The sequence below is a fragment of the Verruconis gallopava genome (genome assembly GCF_000836295.1).
Source record: "Verruconis gallopava strain CBS 43764 unplaced genomic scaffold supercont1.14, whole genome shotgun sequence".
Classification (NCBI taxonomy): domain Eukaryota; kingdom Fungi; phylum Ascomycota; class Dothideomycetes; order Venturiales; family Sympoventuriaceae; genus Verruconis; species Verruconis gallopava.
The window spans coordinates 251,455-263,889 of NW_015622150.1; the positions used below are offsets into that span (position 1 = coordinate 251,455).

A 12,435-nucleotide genomic window follows, 5' to 3' on the forward strand; every position below is an offset into this window, starting at 1 on the left:
AAACAGAGGTTCCGCCCGTCATTCGGCATAAAGATGCAAGTATCCGTATTCAATCTGGAAAGGCGGGTCAGAACGTTGGACTCTCGCTGCTGACAATCGGCAAGCGAATGCCGAGAATTACTTGACTATGTGCCAGCGAGGCTAGTAGTCAGTTTCGAGGAAGCGTGATCGGGCCAGCCCAATGACCGCAGGCGCCTTACGTAGTGACGCTCGCGTGAGAAAATTTTATAAGGGTAGAAAGACGTTGGGTGACGGATGAGCCGATTTCGGTCCGAGATCTTGGGTCCCTTCGGCAATTACTCAATGCAGCAATGATGATGGTTTCGAACGCGAGCAAAAAACACAAATCAAATGTTAATTCTGTCGTTTCTCTCTCGTTGTAGTATCTTCATGAACAACTGATTGAAAGGACAACATTAGCTATTTGAACAGAGATACATGCACGGATTCGCATTTATGTCTTCGTAGAATTTCATTACTGCTCACGTTGCTCCAGAAAGATATGTCCAGCACATGTCCCGAAGATCCACCCACTCCTGATGCCATGCAAATACATTCATCCGTAAAAAATCGTGACGCTCGTTGGAACCAGGGAAAAAGGGTACAAAAAAAAGAAGAAGACATGGCCAACAAACAAGTGGGGGGGTATAGACGATTGAAGGACGAAGAAAGCGAACCACCGTCGCTACCAAAGCGCGAACCGCCATCGACGAACTCACTGCTAACCCTTCCAATATTTTTTTTGGAAAGGGGTGAGGGGGAGTTTCGTTCGACCAAAGGTTGAATCAGTCATCTCCGAAGACGAGTCTCCAGTCTCTGTCCTCCATCCTGGTGCAGACCAGATACGGCAGCGCGCCGTCCCTGAGGTCGAGCTCGAGGAAGTTGCGCATGAGCGGCTTGACAGCGTCCTTGGCGAGGTTCTTGAGCTCGTCCAGGCGGCGCTCGGCTCGGCGCAGACTCTCGCGACTGTACAGCTCAGGACTAATCTTCAGGAAGCGCTTGAGCTCGTCATGCGGGAGGTAGGAGGAGCCGCCGGTGCCGATGAGCCGGAAGATGCGGCCCGTGTTGATCGTCGGGGGCGTGGCAGGGCTGCGGAGGGGTACGACCGCCGTGGACTGGGACGACGCCCTTGCGGCGCTGCTCGACCGGGTATCGCGCAAGCTTCCGCGGTGTTGATACTGGGAAGTCGAGGTGCCGGATGAGCTGCTTGGCGGTTTGAGAATAGGTGTGGGCTGCGGCGTCGTGTTCTCCGCAAACCACTGGCGCCACAGACTCATCACCTGCCAGTCGAGCCAGGCGTTGTGTGGAGTGACCCTCTCCCCCCGACTGGTCGTCAACGTGAGCCGCCACAGCTTTGCCTCAACCCTGGCCTTGATCTCGTCGAGCTCGTCAACCTTGTCCTCGATCATCTCTATCACCGCGTCACTGACGTGGTTGCGTAGCTGATGCTGTCCAGCTGGCCATTGGCCTACCACGTGGATGAGTGCTTCTTGGAAGATAGCACGCGACTTGGCTAGGTAGCCTAGCTTCAGATAGGAAGGGGGGTACTTCGCGATCTGCTTCCACAGACGGCCTTGGAAGCGTAGCAGGTGATGGTCGACGCGCGGACCGATCACATCGAGCGCATCATACATGTCGGCTAGCTGGAGGAGCTGCTTGCACTGCCCATAAGCCTCGGAAATCTGCACGGCATCCAGCATGGGCGGGTAGTTGTAAAATGTGCGGAACATGTTGTCGTACGCTTGGAAAATCTCTTCGTCCGGATCGTCGGACGTCTGGTGCGCGTGCTGCGCAAGATTGAGGGACGTGAAGTTGGCCATGCTCCTGAAGAAGCCGTTTGAGGATGATGGCGGCGGTTTCGCGCGCATCGGCGGCGGTCGTGACGCGTAGTCGTTCGTGAAACTAGATGTGGTGGCCGGCTTCTTCACCAGCATCGGCACGTCTTCAGCGGTGCCGCCCTCCCAATCCAACTCGTACCTCCACCTCCTGCCCTCCGTGCTGCTCCTGCTCCCGGAAAACACTGAGTTGTTCGAGTCTTGATGTAACGTCCCCGAAGAGGCCACCGTCGCCGTCGATGTCGTCTGTACACCTCCCAAGCCAACCTGACTCCACTCATCGCTCGTGCCGGTCTCGAAGAATCCGGAGCACTGCGCCAGTATCAATCGGTGCAGCACATACCGCTGCTCCCTCTTTGAGTTCTTGATGATAATCTCCACGTCTCCCGTCTGCAGGAACAGCGGGAACTCGTTCTGCAGTTGCAGAGATCCGCCGCCACCACCGCCTGCGTGCGAGCGCGCATGTCTATGATGTCGCCGTACTGTAGAGGACATTGGCGCGCGAGAACTGCTAGCTACGGACGGCGATCTGTAACTGCGCAGTCCGCTCGAGACGCTGGTGTGCGTCGACGAGTCTTCGGGATAGCTCACCATTGCGTTTGCTCGAGGCCCATCCGATGAGGAGGACAAGGCTGGGTGGGCGTATTAGCGGGGCTTACAAGCTAGCCAGTCATCCAGCAAGTCGGTTTGCCCGATGCGATGCGTGCGTGTTTGTGTGTGTGCGATATCGTAACCGAAGATGTCGAGCGCGAGGCGTGCAAAAGACGAGTTTGATGCTAAAAAAGCATTCGCGACACAACCAGCCTCGATGCTTGTGGCTATCGCGTGAATTGGGACCTGCAGTGCTGCACGCTTGGACGAGGATGTACCTTGCCTCTACGTCTGCTTTGCTCTCAAACTCGCCATTTACCTGTCGATTGCGCCTAGTACACCTTTGCCGGCCGAGCAGAACGCTGAGTAGACGTGGACAACAGAAGCGACATAACACAGCCACGGCAAGAAGATGCAGCAGAGAAGCAGGCAAATGACTCCGTAGACCAAGACTTTCGGCGATCACGGGCACGGCGACGGCCAGTGGGTCGCACGGTAGGGTGTGGCAACATAGCCACAGGCATGGGAACATCCGGGCGCTGATTGGTGGTGAGTCGCAGCCCGCCGCAGCCAATCGCCGCTCGCAGCTGGCGGCCACCACCTTGATGACTTCATCCGCTTTCTCGGACATTCCCTTGCCTAAGCGTTTGTGTGTGAGCACATTCGCTGGACAAAAATCACCTGGCTGGCTTGCAATCGACTCTGCCGCCACCGCCGCCGCTTCTTCGGCCCAGTTGCTGTGCCGCCCACGTAGAAGGACGAAGGACTGCCCGACGAGGAGACACCTACCTTTTGGACCATGTCTGCCCGCGATTCAGATTCTCCAGTCTATTCTGTCTGGCGTCCACATCCAAGGCGCGTCCCAAGTTATGTTTCTGCACCATCAACGCCCTGGAGTAGTTGCTCACACCCAAGGGAGATCCTGTCTGCGTGTAGTGCTAGGTTTTGGTCGAAAACTAAGAACACGGATCACGCGTTCACACCTATCCACCAGTCAGACGTTCACCGTCATCGTACACTTGTCTTCCACGCTACATGCGAGAATCACAAACGTTTTCAACATTGTTCTTGCATATATTACATACATATGATCTGTTCTGCCATTCTACACCATACAAACGCCAGGACAGGTGCTATGACAAACCAAAATTTCATCCACCCAAAAACGCCGACCATGTTCGTCCATCTTCTGCTGTTGCAGACTTAACCATTTGGTCCACGGTCCTTTCCTCTCCTCGCCAGAGTAGCCTCCCAACCTTGTCTGTGTCTTTCCACAAGGGCCTCGATCTTTGCCACGAGATCCTCCATAGAGTACGGCTTGCTGATTACGTCGTCCATTCCGGCCTCCACCATGTTGTTCCTTTGCTCTTCTCGAACATTTGCAGTGACTCCCAGAATCGGCGTGTGAAACACCTCGCCGTCCTTCTCCAGCTCGCGAATCCGCATCGTGGCCGCATTCCCGTCCAGCACTGGCATCTCCTGGTCCATGAGAATGACGTCGAACTGAGGCTGGGAATTCCGCCGCGTCCGAGAGTGCTGTTTCACTACTTCGACCGCCTCACTTCCATTGCTTGCCGTCGTAACGATGAATTTTTTGCCTTCCAGCATCCTTTTTATAACCCGCTGATTGATCACATTATCCTCCACAAGAAGGATGTGCGGCCTGCCCTCTTGGTTCTCCACAGAAGCGGACGTAGTAGAACTTTTGTCCACTGCCTTCTCCTCGTGCACGTCCGAGTCAGTGCGCATCTGCATTTTCTCGAGTGTGCTCGGTGCTCTCGTCTCGGAGCCTGCACCACCACTCCCCATGCTTCGTGTACTCGACAGTGTTGGACGCGACTTCTGGCCGTACTCATCCTCCCTAGCTTCACCCACATGGCTCGCAATTTCGGCAGTGTTCTCCCACATCGCATCGCCCTTGACACCAGGGCTCGCTGCTTCTGTGTGCTCGACCCTAGGGTTCTTCAGATTTTCTTGCATCTGCTCGTCAGGAACGTCCTCGATCGGAGCATCGCCCTTCGTGAGCTTATGTCTGGACGTGTGTGTTAGAACGATCCAACGGTCCGGCAAGCGCGAAATTCGCAATGGAACTCACATCTGTTCCGTGATCTCGCTCGAGCTAAGTTGCTCCTTCTTGGACGGCCGATCCTTGTCTTCTGCCCTGCGCACTCTAAAGAAGAAGCCAAATGTGCTTCCCACACCCTCAATCGAACTCACACCAATCTCTCCACCGTGCAATTGACATAATTTCCTGGATATCATGAGACCTAGACCTGAGCCGCCATATGATTCTTCTGTTTTAGGCGTTGCTTGTCGGAATCGCTGGAAAAGCTTCTTTTGGTCGGTCGCGCTAATCCCTATACCCGTATCCTTAACCGCTACCATGATATATAGAGCTCGGCCATTCCCCCAGTCGGAAGAGTTTGTGCCCTAAAGAGTTATTAAAGAGTTACGAATCCGCATTCCGCAGTCGCCAGGTGTGCAAGTACTTACATCCATTCGAAATCCATGGTCTTCCGTGTCAAAAAACACGATATTTGGTGGATAACTGAATGAAATTAGACGCCTGCCATCCGTAATGGAAGTACTGAGACTACATACGAAGAGGGTCTTTCGATCGACGCCCCGACCATCGTAGTGATCTTTCTTTCACCCTCTTTCTTCGCTGTGAATTTGATGGCATTCGTGATCAAATTCACCAGGACCTGAGATATTCGTATAAGATCAGCCATCACCCAGTCGATTCCCACTTCCTCGTACGAGGTGTCGATTATGTAGTCGAGCTCCATGTGCTGCTTCTTGATCTCAGGTTGGAACATCTTTAAAGTGTCCGCCAATTGCCGCCTTGGCTGAACGCTTCTTGGGCAGAGCGAAAGCATGGAGGCGTCCAGTTTGGAGAAAGACAAGATATCATCGACAATATTTTTCTGGTGAGTTACGCATAGCTTGATGGTCTCTGCGCTTTCGTTGATTGCAGATGTATCAGCTTTAGAGAACTCGATCTTCTCCACCTCATCGGCCTTCTTGGCTTGTACAATTTCTAATATTTCCTCGGCGCAATGAAGGACTGCTGAGAGTGGGTTCCGAATTTCGTGAGATATCATATCGATAAACCGCTCTTGCTGCTCCTTCCTTTCCAAAGCTTCATCAGCAGCCCGACGTTGTGCTAGTTCCTGAGCCTTGTTGGGCGTGATGTCAATGACGGCGCAGACAAACCCACCATACTTTTCTATCGACTTGTCTCTCATGCGGCTATCGCCAAGTGGCGATAACATAAGGAGTCGCCAGTTATCCTTCGGCCCAATGGTGCGGAACTCAATTCGAAGCGTCTTTCCGGACCCTTTGAACGACTCTTGATATGCGCTCATGACTCGGTCATAATCCTCTGGATGGATAGATTGTGGCCATGATTTGAAATTTTGCCCCGCAGATTTTGTCAGCTCGAAGAACTGCTCATTGACAAACACTGCCTCGGCTTTGTAATTGAGGATAGCCATTCCTGTTGGAAGCATGGCTGCGAATCGTTGGAAAAACGGGTTCTCGTCCAGTGGAAGATCGTCAAGAGCACTGCGTCCGGACTCGACGGCTCCGTCCAGGCCTGTTTTGTCATTCAGCGATTCTTGCACCTGTCGCATCATGTCTTGCTGCTCGGTTTTGCGCTGTACCTGCTTGGGAGACATTGGTAGAAGCTGAACTAGAACTCCACTTCCTATTTTATTATACCCTTCGAAGAGCGGCGACAACAGTGCCAAGCATTTCATTCCATCCTGTGCGATTTTTTTCACGAAAATCTCGGGCTGCAAAGTCTGACGAGTCCTTCCAAGCAAGGCGGTTCGGATCATGCTCACTGCTTCATCCCCTAGTAGCTGCTTGTATTTCACGCCCTGCTTCGCTGCACCATCTGTTGCCACGCTCCAGGCTTCATTGTACAAGAGCACTAGCTCGTCTCCCCAGAAGATAGCCGAAGGGTGCGGCAACGTTGTGATGAATGCAGCGAACGAGCGAAGGGTATCAGACCACGTCTTTGGCGGCCCAATAGAAGACTTCTCCCTACACCGAATCAGCCTCCTTGTGAGAAGCGCAGAGTATACGAGGAAGAAGCATACCACGTGTCTCGATTTACCTGAGGAAGCGCATCGATTCCAGAATTCTGTTCCAGCTCGCTATCGCCATCAGCGTCGGTGGTGATCAAGGGACCCATCTGATGCTCTGGGTTGGATAACATTGTGTCAGGCTCTCCCTGAAGACATGATGTAGCGAAGCGCCGGAGGTGCCTCCTGAACGACCAGGCTGCTTGCGTAGTACCTGCTTTGTCTCGTCAGACAACTGTGCAGGTGATTAATTGGACGACGAGGAGTGACGTAATTGGGCGTCTTTGGCAAGGCACGAGTCATTCCGCTGAACCCCACATTCCCATCGCTATGGTTATGGGATTGTTCGCACGACGATCGCTCGATCATTGGGGATCGGATCAACCAAAAAAAAAAAAAAAAACCTTATAGCAATGGATTGTCGTCAGCATCCAGAGTACTTTGCAATGCTGGTCTTCCTAGATAGTGTCGACTCACGTGCATGCAGGTTCCTTTTTTGGGATCTCTATTTCTCTAGCATGAACCTGCCTTGAGTTGTCGACATGCGTCAACGACACATCTCCCCACGAGCCCATCAGTATCAACAGACTCGAGTGAAGTCGTGCTTTGGTACAGTACAGGAAAACCGACATACGCTTTATGTCAGTTCATGATGGCCGCTTTCTGAGGCGGTCTAAGCATAGCCTGCTATGCATCAGCTGGAAGGTTCTTCGACAATGAGACTTGACATCATCACACTCACCGTATGCACATCCTTCTCAGTAGCACCGTACTTTGTTCCATCAAAAACAATCTCCCGTACAGGCTGGTACCCTACCGATAAATACAGCCTTTTGCCTGCACTGCTACCCTCCAAGTAGGCCGGAATTCCCATCTCCACTGACTTCTCGATTCCCCACTGTACCAGCATCCTTCCTGCTCCGCGTCGATGATGGTCAGGATCACATATCAAGCTATCTAGCATAACGTGTGGTTGCCCGCCCATGACTTCCCTTCTACTTTTCCAAATGCCCTCCATGAACTCCTTCCTCGCCTCCACATTCTCTTCCTCGAACATCTCTCGTAGCGTGAATGTCTTCTCCACGTCCTCCATGGACCGTGGCCGGTCGAAAACAGACCACTTTGCCACCGCGATGAGCTTATTGCCCAGATCCGTGTCTATGCATTTGAAGGCGTGAACTTCCGGCTTGCGCAGGGACGCCTTGAGCGATTCGCCCAGTTTCCGCGTCGACTCTGGCGAAGGCTCCCTGTGCCAGAGACATCCTACCGTGCTAGAGCGGAACGCTGGATAGTACAGCTCAGCCCAGGCTTGGGCATCGGTTTCTGCAAGTGGGACTACTTCAAGAGGCATGACTGGACATAAGAAAAAAAAATACCAAAGGCCTAGGACTGGAGAACAGGCGGTCTGCACGGTTCCGAAGTTGCTCAACTCGAAAAGCTACAAGCACGGTGGATGGCACTTATATATACAAAAAGATCTGGGAAAGGAAACAGTGCATTGCTCTGTTCTGCATTGCTGACGCGACAAATATTCTAGCCACTTGCAAGGTAGCATTGCATGTCCAAAAGAAGATGCGGAGTCATTAATTCGGATATGGTCAAAGGCGAGTCCCTTGCCGAATCTGGCTCATCGCAAGACGAAGTTCGGAGCTCAACGCCGACTCCGACAACGTCCTTGAGGAGCAAATGGATACGACTTGTATTTGATGCACAAATATTGAAGAAGGGATTTTTGTTGATTTTCCGGAATCTCAACGGCATATTGTGCTCTGTGTCAAGTTGCAAATTGCCATTGACGGACAGCGATTTGCTTGGAGAGTGTTGGGCGGACAGAGTTCCATCACGCATGGTAGTGCAGAAGCTTGATTGATGCTGAAGAGTGCGTTAAGCGTGTCGGACATGTCTCAACGTTATTTCTAGTCTACCCGTTGCCGTCTGCTAGGGGTGCCGAACTCTCTAAGAAGACTGATGATTTCCAACTGGAACGTGAACCTTTCCACATACACAAAACCTTCGCCATCATTACGGTACCATGATCTCGTTGCCCAGAAATGTCGAATCAAATGATCTACTCTGGTGGTTGGAATGGCGTGACAAGCATCTCGCTGAATCTGTAGTCGCTGTTAGCCCATCACCTCGTGTAGAAGAAAAGCGACATGGGATCATACTTCTCAAGCTTCTCCTTCCCTCTGACTTCCTCGACCAAAAGCGGCATCTTGACCACGTTGAACTCGTCATAGAGCTCCTCTATCTGCTCTAGGTACTTCTTCTGCATCTTGCGTCGCGCGTTACACTGTTCACACGGGTTGTCCTTCTTTGGGAACAGGAGCTGGTTCACAACGATGGCGTGTGTGTCGATGTTGTAGCTGGACAGCTCCTGGATCATGCGCTCCGTCTCGTACAGCGACAGGAACTCGGGTATGCACACGCACACGAACGTCGTCAGGTCCGGGTCCTTGAATTGGTTGTTCACCTCCGAGATGGTCTCGCGCAAAGACTCCATCTTAGCGAGCACATCGTCTAGGTTTTGGCCGCCTGGAAGACCACCACGCGCACCGAGGAAGGAGTTGAGCATGGGACCGAATTGAGTGGACAGTTGGGAGAGCTTCGCGAGAGCCTTCTCCATCACGGTGGGGAACTGCAGGAAGCGAAGTGTGTGACCTGTGGGCGCAGTGTCGAAGATGATAACCTCGTAACTCAAGCTCTTGACTTGCTTAAGCACCTCTGCAAAGCTCATCGCCTCATCTACACCGGGTATCGAGAAAGCAAGGTCCTGGAACATGTTGCCCATGCCTCCCATGCCCGCCATGGCCTCCTCGGCACCTTCTCCACCGGCCGCAAGAAGATCTTGTATGCTGCCATTTGGGTCGATTTCCATGGCAGACAAGTTGGTAAAGCCGTCAACTAGGCGAGCGTCCTTCCCGAACTTCTGATTGAACGCATCGGAGAGGTTGTGGGCCGGGTCGGTGGATATGAGGAGAACGGATTTGCGGTGCTTTGCAAGTTGAATGGCCAGGGAGCAGGAGGTTGTTGTCTTGCCGACACCGCCCTTGCCACCCACGAAGATCCAGCGCAGCTTGTTGGGCTGTATTATGGACTCGAGAGTGGGCGACAGGTCGCCGAGGTCATCGTCGGCCGAAATGACTGCGGTAGACATTGTGCAAACAGTTTTGGACAGCGGAAGATCGGTAGTAGAATGGAGAGGCTCACTGTGTGGAGGGTGGAGGGGTTCCCTTTTTTTTTGCCTGGAAATAGAACGGACCGTTTGCGTGAGAAACAGGAATAGGGGCGAAGCCGAAGCGGCGGAGTCTTTGCGCGCGGTGCTGAGGGTTGGTTGTCTCGATCAAGTTTCTAGAAATGACGAAAGCCCAAATGGTTTTTGTTTGCCTGCCAGGTTGGGACCTGGAAATTGCGGGGCGATGTCGGAGGAACAAGGCTACGGTCCAGCCTCGTGCCCAGAGGAAGGATCTCGCCAATGATCGAGACGATCTCAATTCTCTACCAAAGACGTCCCACACAACGGGAAAATATGGGGACCTGCCATTCTGGGGCGGAATTCGATAGATGGGAAGTTCTTTCCCTTTTCTTCGCTATGTCAACAAGAGATTGATAGTACACACAACGTCCAGAATACATCCAAGTAACGGTGTAAGAATCCCATATCTCGCATATTCCGATCCCCTCTGCTCCGGATTTGAATCTTACCCAACACAATAGCTTTTCATTCCGCGTACCTGCGTGTCACATTCGTTGAAACGTATCCCCGAAGATGCTGGATTGACTGCACCTTTCCCTCAACCCTCCGTGTCCTATCGTTTATCTACGGTCAAGTGCCAACCATTAGGTCGCGCAGCAACTGAGCTGCTTGACGTTCTTTGCAAAACCCAACGCGGCCAGTTTCCAGGCTTCGTTCCACGTAAGGTACGGATGGTACATCGCCGCGACGTCTGAAACTTTGACCTTGTAGCGCACGCAAAACGACGCCTCCATCACAAGTTCCCCGCCGTCCTCGGCCAGAACGAGGGCCCCGATGATCGTGTCGTCGCTCCTGTTGCGCACAAGGGTGACGAACCCTCGCGTGTCTTGCTGCGCGATGGCCCGGGGGAGAAGTGACAGCGGGAGTGTCGAGGCGTCCGCGTCGATGCCTCTGGCTCTCGCGGAACGGACGTCGAGGCCCACGCCCGCCACGGCAGGAGATGTGAAAACGACCCACGGGACGACCGAATAGTCCATCGCCTCCTCGGTTCTGCCGTCGAGCGACGCGAGCGCGTTCAGCGCCGCCAGTTTGCCTTCGGCAGCAGCCGTGTACACGTACTGCGGCGACCCGGCGACACAGTCGCCCGCCGCGTACACGTCGGGGACAGACGTCTGCAAGGTCGGCGAGACAACGAACCCACCGTGTGGCGTCTCAGCAAGTTGAACGGGCAGGTCCGAGACGAGGGCCGTGTTCGCCCGGCGGCCCGTCGCGACGAAAAGTTTGGACGCCGCAAAGCAGTGGGAGCGACCGCCTGCCTCGGCGGTAACGAGTACCTGGCCGTCCCTAGACATGGTCACGGTCTTGACGTCGCATCCCGACACGACCTTGATCCCTTCTTCCTCCAGATACCCGGCCAGCGCGGTGCCGATGCTGTCGTCCAAGTGTGAGAGGATGGTGGAGGAGCGCTGCAGGAGCGTCACGCGCGAGCCCAGCCGCGCGAACATCTGGGCGGCTTCAACCGCTACATATCCGCCTCCAAGCACGACAAGGGACTCCGGACGGGCGGTCTGGAAGTACGCATCTTCGTTGGTGAGATACCCGACGTCCGACAGGTCCTTGGCCAGCCCGTCCGGCAGACTGTTGTGCACGCCCGTCGCTAAGATGACTCGATCGGCGGGGAGTTCTTGATCCACAATCCCGTCCGAACGATGCTTTCGAACGGCCACTGCAAGCTGCCCTTCGTTCCGGACCAGCGTCCCAAAGCCCTCGACATACTGAACGTTGTCCAGCCCCGCGATCACGTCGGCGTACTTCTCTCGGCGAAGACGCTCGGTCAGCTCCCGGTTCTGCGCTGTGAGCGCGGTAAAGTTGTCGACGCGGTCGGCAGCTTCCGAAATGCCGTGATACGGCGGCCGGACGCAGTAGGCAGCCCCGAAGCGGGCCGCTTGAATGAGGAATTTCGAAGGCACTGTGAAGACATTGATGAGAAGTTTGTTTTCTTTGCGACTCCAAAGACGTGCTCGTAGCGGCTATACTAACCACATCCTACATTCACGCAACAGCCGCCCATTGGCAGGCCTTTGTTGACGATCGTGACCGAGGCCGCCAGCGGCGCCGCCGCCGTTGCCGCCGCGAACGCGGCCGAGCCACCACCTACGTCCCTTTTAGACCATGTGCGAGGAAATCACAATTCAGATAACAAACCGATGATGACGATCCGACCACGTCGCTTGCCCGCCTCCGAGCCTCCGCATTCCTGTGTCCGAACCATTTCCGACGTGCTATGGTCGAGCGGGCGGTCCAACACGGAATGTCCGATTCCAACGAGAGGACGTGGAGAGAAACCAAAAAAAAGGGTGGGGGAAAAATGAATGAGATAGAAGGGCGCACTCGCTTCTCTTGGTTTCTTTATCCTCTTACCTTTTTGGCCGACGATTATCGATGAAAAGCTGTGATGCTACATTCGACGTGGAGCAGCTCGTCATGCGATGAGTTTTGACCCTTTCGAAAGTTAAGTCGAAAACAACTCGCCGCGTGCGGAGTAACCCAATCTTGCTCAAGGCATTGAGACGTCAAAAACCTCGTTGCCGTGTGCAATCGTCCCTAGCTAGTCATGTGCTGATGGCGAAACCTGCCTCAAACTGCTTTGTCGTATTTGTAGTATCGTCATCCTCTGCTATTGCGTGAATTTTGAACATATCTTCGCAATCCCAAAATCTCT

General features: G+C 53.8%; 5 protein-coding genes across 5 annotated transcripts; all 5 read right to left on the reverse strand.

Annotated features, from left to right (window-relative positions):
* Positions 1-362: 362 nt before the first annotated feature.
* PV09_04833 (uncharacterized protein) lies at positions 363-2,825 on the reverse strand. The gene has a single exon (XM_016358258.1). The coding sequence runs from the start codon at positions 2,427-2,429 to the stop codon at positions 786-788; it is 1,644 nt and encodes a 547-aa protein (XP_016213876.1). The 5' UTR covers positions 2,430-2,825; the 3' UTR covers positions 363-785.
* Positions 2,826-3,462: 637 nt separating this feature from the next.
* PV09_04834 (uncharacterized protein) lies at positions 3,463-6,753 on the reverse strand. Its single transcript, XM_016358259.1, has 5 exons — positions 6,533-6,753; positions 5,028-6,476; positions 4,920-4,974; positions 4,522-4,856; positions 3,463-4,458 (listed from the first exon to the last, which is right to left on the reverse strand). The coding sequence occupies exons 1-5, from the start codon at positions 6,649-6,651 to the stop codon at positions 3,630-3,632; spliced, it is 2,787 nt and encodes a 928-aa protein (XP_016213877.1). The 5' UTR covers positions 6,652-6,753; the 3' UTR covers positions 3,463-3,629.
* A 184-nt stretch (positions 6,754-6,937) lies between these two features.
* PV09_04835 (uncharacterized protein) lies at positions 6,938-7,966 on the reverse strand. The gene is made up of 2 exons (XM_016358260.1): positions 7,260-7,966; positions 6,938-7,201 (listed from the first exon to the last, which is right to left on the reverse strand). Exons 1-2 carry the CDS (start codon positions 7,866-7,868, stop codon positions 7,160-7,162), a joined length of 651 nt encoding a protein of 216 aa, XP_016213878.1. The 5' UTR covers positions 7,869-7,966; the 3' UTR covers positions 6,938-7,159.
* An 87-nt stretch (positions 7,967-8,053) lies between these two features.
* On the reverse strand, positions 8,054-9,871 carry PV09_04836 (ATPase get3). Its single transcript, XM_016358261.1, has 2 exons — positions 8,686-9,871; positions 8,054-8,628 (listed from the first exon to the last, which is right to left on the reverse strand). The coding sequence occupies exons 1-2, from the start codon at positions 9,672-9,674 to the stop codon at positions 8,586-8,588; spliced, it is 1,032 nt and encodes a 343-aa protein (XP_016213879.1). The 5' UTR covers positions 9,675-9,871; the 3' UTR covers positions 8,054-8,585.
* A 224-nt stretch (positions 9,872-10,095) lies between these two features.
* Positions 10,096-12,222, reverse strand: PV09_04837 (mercuric reductase). Its single transcript, XM_016358262.1, has 3 exons — positions 11,919-12,222; positions 11,754-11,867; positions 10,096-11,682 (listed from the first exon to the last, which is right to left on the reverse strand). The coding sequence occupies exons 1-3, from the start codon at positions 11,983-11,985 to the stop codon at positions 10,358-10,360; spliced, it is 1,506 nt and encodes a 501-aa protein (XP_016213880.1). The 5' UTR covers positions 11,986-12,222; the 3' UTR covers positions 10,096-10,357.
* Positions 12,223-12,435: the final 213 nt, after the last annotated feature.

Coding starts and splice junctions, on each gene's coding strand:
- PV09_04833 (XM_016358258.1), bottom strand. CDS start 2,429: ATGGTGAGCTATCCCGAAGACTCGTCGACGCACACCAGCGTCTCGAGC.
- PV09_04834 (XM_016358259.1), bottom strand. CDS start 6,651: ATGTTATCCAACCCAGAGCATCAGATGGGTCCCTTGATCACCACCGAC. Junction 4,975..5,027: donor TCGATCGAAAGACCCTCTTC/GTATGTAGTCTC, acceptor AATTTCATTCAG/TTATCCACCAAATATCGTGT. Junction 4,459..4,521: donor AGCGAGATCACGGAACAGAT/GTGAGTTCCATT, acceptor ACACACGTCCAG/ACATAAGCTCACGAAGGGCG.
- PV09_04835 (XM_016358260.1), bottom strand. CDS start 7,868: ATGCCTCTTGAAGTAGTCCCACTTGCAGAAACCGATGCCCAAGCCTGG. Junction 7,202..7,259: donor CTGAGAAGGATGTGCATACG/GTGAGTGTGATG, acceptor GATGCATAGCAG/GCTATGCTTAGACCGCCTCA.
- PV09_04836 (XM_016358261.1), bottom strand. CDS start 9,674: ATGTCTACCGCAGTCATTTCGGCCGACGATGACCTCGGCGACCTGTCG. Junction 8,629..8,685: donor GGGAAGGAGAAGCTTGAGAA/GTATGATCCCAT, acceptor CAGCGACTACAG/ATTCAGCGAGATGCTTGTCA.
- PV09_04837 (XM_016358262.1), bottom strand. CDS start 11,985: ATGGTTCGGACACAGGAATGCGGAGGCTCGGAGGCGGGCAAGCGACGT. Junction 11,868..11,918: donor TGGTCGGATCGTCATCATCG/GTTTGTTATCTG, acceptor AAAGGGACGTAG/GTGGTGGCTCGGCCGCGTTC. Junction 11,683..11,753: donor TTGCGTGAATGTAGGATGTG/GTTAGTATAGCC, acceptor ATGTCTTCACAG/TGCCTTCGAAATTCCTCATT.